Source organism: Phytophthora infestans, genomic scaffold (assembly GCF_000142945.1).
Source record: "Phytophthora infestans T30-4 supercont1.1459 genomic scaffold, whole genome shotgun sequence".
NCBI lineage: Eukaryota > Oomycota > Peronosporomycetes > Peronosporales > Peronosporaceae > Phytophthora > Phytophthora infestans.
The window spans coordinates 1-4,593 of NW_003307165.1; the positions used below are offsets into that span (position 1 = coordinate 1).

A 4,593-nucleotide genomic window follows, 5' to 3' on the forward strand; every position below is an offset into this window, starting at 1 on the left:
GTCTGGCTATCGGGTACCTCAATCGCCCAGAACAGACCGCACAGCGCTTCCTAAAGCACGTTGTACCCGGAGAGACCGTGTACAGGACGGGAGATCGTGCACGCTTCTTACCTAATGGCCACTTGGAACTCATCGGTCGGTGCGACTTTATGGTGAAGATTCGTGGCTACAGTGTCGTGTTGGGTGCTGTGGAGTCAGCATTAGCGCAACATCCTTTGGTGTCCACGTCGGTGGTGCTCACGGAAGGCGACGAAGGTGAAGACAAGCGGTTGGTTGCCTACATTGTGCCGGAAGACTGGGAAAAGGTGCCAAGTGCGTCAAACCTTCGCGAGTTTCTCAAGGAGAAGCTGCCGCACTATGCGATCCCGTCGGTGTTTGTACAACTCGATGCTTTGCCCATTAACAGTGCAAGTGGCAAGTTGGATCGTAAGAAAATGCCGTCGATCGAAGAAGCCAAGAAGCTGCGTAACGAATCGATCGACTTGTCGGTGGACCCGCAGAACTTGCCGCAGACCGAGACGGAGAAGAAGCTCGCGTGCATCTGGTCGGAGCTGCTACGTCTCGAGAACGACAGCGTCTTGCACCGTGAAGCCAGCTTCTTTGACGTGGGCGGACACAGTTTGCTGTCCACTCGACTGGTCTCCAGTATCCGCGATACTTTCGACGTTCACTTGACTCTAGCAGACATTCTCTCGTCGCCTGAGTTGTGCTCGATAGCGTCTCGAATCGACCAATCGCTTGGTGGTCCAGCTGACAATGATACTAAAACGGTGGCTGAGAAGACGGAGAAGAAGGTGGTGCTCCCGCTTGAAGCTGTCCTGGATGCGTCGATCTACCCTGCTGCCACTCGTAAGGCCGGGTACAGTCGCTACCGTGTGGAGATGGTGAGTCTACCGCCACGCAACTTGTTCCTGACTGGTGCCACCGGATTCCTCGGTGTGCATCTGCTACATGCACTGCTCAAGTACTCGACCAGCGTCGTCTTCTGTCTGGTTCGTGCTGCTGATGAAGACGCAGCTATGGATCGCATAAAGAATGCACTCAAAGAGTTCGCGCTTCTCGAGGAAGCGCAGAAATGCCATCTGGAAGACCGTGTGATCCCCGTCCCGGGCAACCTCGCGCAGCCGCTGCTGGGTCTTGATGCTGACATGTTCAAGATGCTGGCGACTGAGATCGACGCCATCTTGCATAATGGCGCAGACGTCAACCTGGTCAAGCCATACTCTTCTCTGAAGAGCGTCAATGTGCTGGGAACACAGGAAGTATTGCGTCTTGCTGTGACGAACGGACTGGCCAAGACGCGTGTAAAGCCTGTACACTACATCTCAACGAACGGAGTGTTCCCGTCAACACTAAGTGCACCTAGATATCTCGAGACGGCGGACTTGAGTGAGCTGTCCGATCAGCTCGACAATGGCTACGCACAGAGCAAGTGGGTGGCCGAGCAAATGTGCCACGAAGCAGCTCATCGCGGTCTTCCGGTGTCGATTCTGCGTCCGGGCAACATGGCTCCGTCCTCCTTCTCTGGTCAATGGAACACCAGTGACTTCATCTACCTGCTGCTTAAGGGCTGCGCAGGTCTCGGCACTGTGCCAGCTCGCTCTGACTGGTACTTGGACATGACCCCCGTGGACTACGCAGCACGTGCCATCGTGCACTTCGCTGCGTTGCATCCGGTGGAGGCGCTTGGCCAGACGCTTCACATCCAGAACCCGTCGCTTCCAGTCAAGAGTGACGCGTTCTTTGAGTTCTTTACGGCTGCAATGGCGAGCAAGCAACTGACTGCAGTCGAGTATTCACAGTGGAAACGTAGCTTGGATCAAGCTGCGAGTAAGACGGACGCCCCGTTGGAGCTGCAGAAGCTGGCGGCGGGCATCGACTCGTTCGAGGTTTATTTCCAGAGCGACAAGGTGTTCGACGCGACGCTCTCGACTGAGCTATTGCAGTCCGCTGGCATCACGTGCCCGACAGTCAACAAGCCGCTTCTGGTTACGTACACGGGCAAATGGTGAGGATCTGTCCACGAGTTGTTGATACCTTAAATAGTTTCTGTGGCGCCCTCTCATCTTGTTGAAGTGCAAAGCCAACTTTGGTTCTCTTTTTGTTTGCACGAAGCAGTGCTTGTAAACTTTACAGCAGTATTTTACTAAAAAGTTGAGATGATCGACCAAAATGATTGTTTATCGCAAGTAAAATATCTGACGATTTGATTGGCGTACTCCGAAATGAATTGCAGATTTGAATTGCAAGTCGGTCAAACTGACACTTGGCCCACACAGCCAAAAAGACTCGCTCTCGTCCTCGTCAACTAGGTAAAGCTTGCCCCCCTCCGAGCCTATGGACCAGCGCAATACCCCGTACGGCATGCCCGCTGGCCGCGGGGGTCTCCCTGGTGGAATGCCTCAGCAGCATCAGCAGCGCGCACAGCCAGGAATGCAGCAGCACTACAGCATGCAGGACATGATGTTCGATCCGCTACCCATGAACAACGGCATGTTCCACCAGCCCCAGGGCGTCGGTGGCCACATGATGCACCAGCAGCATCCAGGAGCTCGCGGTGGAGGCATGCAGGTCCTTGGCGGCCTGATGCCGCAGCAGGGGATTATAGCGCCCGAAGACGATCTGGACGACCTCATGACCGCACTGGGAGACCCCGTGGGCATGAGCGCGCAGCAGCAGAACATGGGGCAGATGTCCAGTCACGTCTACGATCAGTCGCACCTCATGGCACCGCGCTCGCAGGCCCCCAACCTCCAACCCGGACGCTCCCAGGGAATGCCCCTGCCCAACCAGACGCCACTTATGCAGCAGAACGGCATACCCAACTCCATGCACATGAATCAGATGGCTCCTAATGGCGCGCGCATGGGCATCGGCATGCCGCAGGAGAACATGGCTGCGCCATCAACTCTTGGCGGTATCAGCAATCTGAGCACAAGCATTCCAGCACCTGCTGCCCCTCGCCAGGCAGCCGTCGTGCCTAGTGCCATTGTGCCAACTTCAAAGGCGTCTAAGGCTTCAACTAGCTCGCGTGCGCTCGCCACGTCCAGTAACAATGGTGGCAGCAGTGACGAGGACGGCAACTTGGGCGAGGATGACTCACAGAAGAAGAAGGAGCGCCGTCGACAGCAGGTGCGCTACGCCTCACGTCGTCGTCGTAAGAAACAGAAGGACGAGGAGAGTTTCCTGCGCGACCGCATCGCGGAGTTGAAGGAGCAGATCCGCATCATTGGCGGTGACCTGACAGAGCAATGCTCTCAGATGGCAGGAATGAGTGAGCAAGCTCTGACGGAGGCGTACGAGAAGCAGATGGTGACGGTGCAGACGCTACGCAAGGACAACAACAAGCTGAAGGAGCAGTTGTTGCAGCACGAGAACTTCGCTCGCATGATCCAGTATGGTCTGAATGCGTTGCCCAGCGACTGCCGTGACGTGGACCGTAAGAAGATCGCGGGTGTCCCGATGTGGATCAGCGACCAGATGAACCCTCTGAAGGGTCCGACACTGGTGGTGGATCTGAATATGTGTCACGAAGCTGTGCGTCACACGTACAACGAGCTGAAGACGTTTGGACCGTCGGTGACCTCGAAGACGAACGTGTGTCATGCGATGGGCTGGAAGACCGAGTTGTGGGCTGCCAGCACGTGTCTGAACTTCCGAGCGGTTCGTGCGATCAGTGATAAGAACATCCGCGAAGTGGCCAATGCTTCCTGGGACATCATCACGTCTCCCGAGAAGTGCAAACGCATTTATCCGGATGTCAAGCAGTTCCGTATCTTGCAAAAGGTGACGGATGATATCGTGGTGGTGCACCGTATCGCGTCGGTGGCGTCAGATCTTTCTGACCGCGAGTTTATCTCGGTGGCATTTCGATTGCGTGATGGTGACGACTACTATATCGGACTCAAGTCCATCACGGTGCAGACTGAGGCTGCTGAGAACTGCATTCGTGGTGAGGAATGTCAAGGCTGGATGTTCGTTGGTGGCGAGAACGAGACGTCGCAGTGGAAGGCTCACTTCTTGGGCTACTACGATGTCAAGGGCGAGAAGGACGACAAGGTGCTGAACCAGCTTGCTAACGAGGCGATGTTCGGTATGCTCCGATGGGAGAGTGAGGCCATGCACCCGCTTAGCGTATAGGGCAGGCATCAGCCTGCTTTGCAAGACTCTCATTTTTGCCCAACTTCTGACACAGCTTCACCTGCCTAACGCTGCGTCAGACGAAATATCTGTATGCATGTGCTGACCAATACTAAAGAATGCAGACTGGAAGCCGCTTCAGTCGAGCAGATACAAACCCTAGTAACAGGAACCGATTACATTCCGGCAAACAAGTTCTTCTCTCAATATAAATACGTCGAAGTATCGTTCTCCAAAAATGTTAGACTGATACTCAGCTAAGTTTGTCTTCCATTTCATTGGATGTTTAGAAGTCCATGCTTTTTATTGTGATGTAGCCATTTCTATCAGAGGACCACATTACTAATTGAGTCTTTTCCACCAATCAAATCGTCCGTCAAGTCACCATTCCCACCCATTTTCGAACTGTCAGAGCAGCTGGAAGATGTCGACGCTCTCGGCAACGTCGCAGAA

At 54.6% G+C, this 4,593-nt stretch overlaps 3 protein-coding genes across 3 annotated transcripts; all 3 read left to right on the forward strand.

Moving 5' to 3' along the window:
* Window positions 1–149: 149 nt before the first annotated feature.
* Window positions 150–1,623, forward strand: PITG_22163 (L-aminoadipate-semialdehyde dehydrogenase, putative; the record flags this gene model as incomplete). Its single annotated transcript, XM_002909902.1, has 3 exons — window positions 150–744; window positions 814–1,513; window positions 1,569–1,623. 3 exons carry the CDS (start codon window positions 150–152, stop codon window positions 1,621–1,623), a joined length of 1,350 nt encoding a protein of 449 aa, XP_002909948.1.
* A 714-nt stretch (window positions 1,624–2,337) lies between these two features.
* On the forward strand, window positions 2,338–2,839 carry PITG_22164 (uncharacterized protein; the record flags this gene model as incomplete). Its single annotated transcript, XM_002909903.1, has 3 exons — window positions 2,338–2,383; window positions 2,432–2,714; window positions 2,794–2,839. 3 exons carry the CDS (start codon window positions 2,338–2,340, stop codon window positions 2,837–2,839), a joined length of 375 nt encoding a protein of 124 aa, XP_002909949.1.
* A 216-nt stretch (window positions 2,840–3,055) lies between these two features.
* Window positions 3,056–4,361, forward strand: PITG_22165 (uncharacterized protein; the record flags this gene model as incomplete). Its single annotated transcript, XM_002909904.1, has 2 exons — window positions 3,056–3,067; window positions 3,109–4,361. 2 exons carry the CDS (start codon window positions 3,056–3,058, stop codon window positions 4,138–4,140), a joined length of 1,044 nt encoding a protein of 347 aa, XP_002909950.1.
* Window positions 4,362–4,593: the final 232 nt, after the last annotated feature.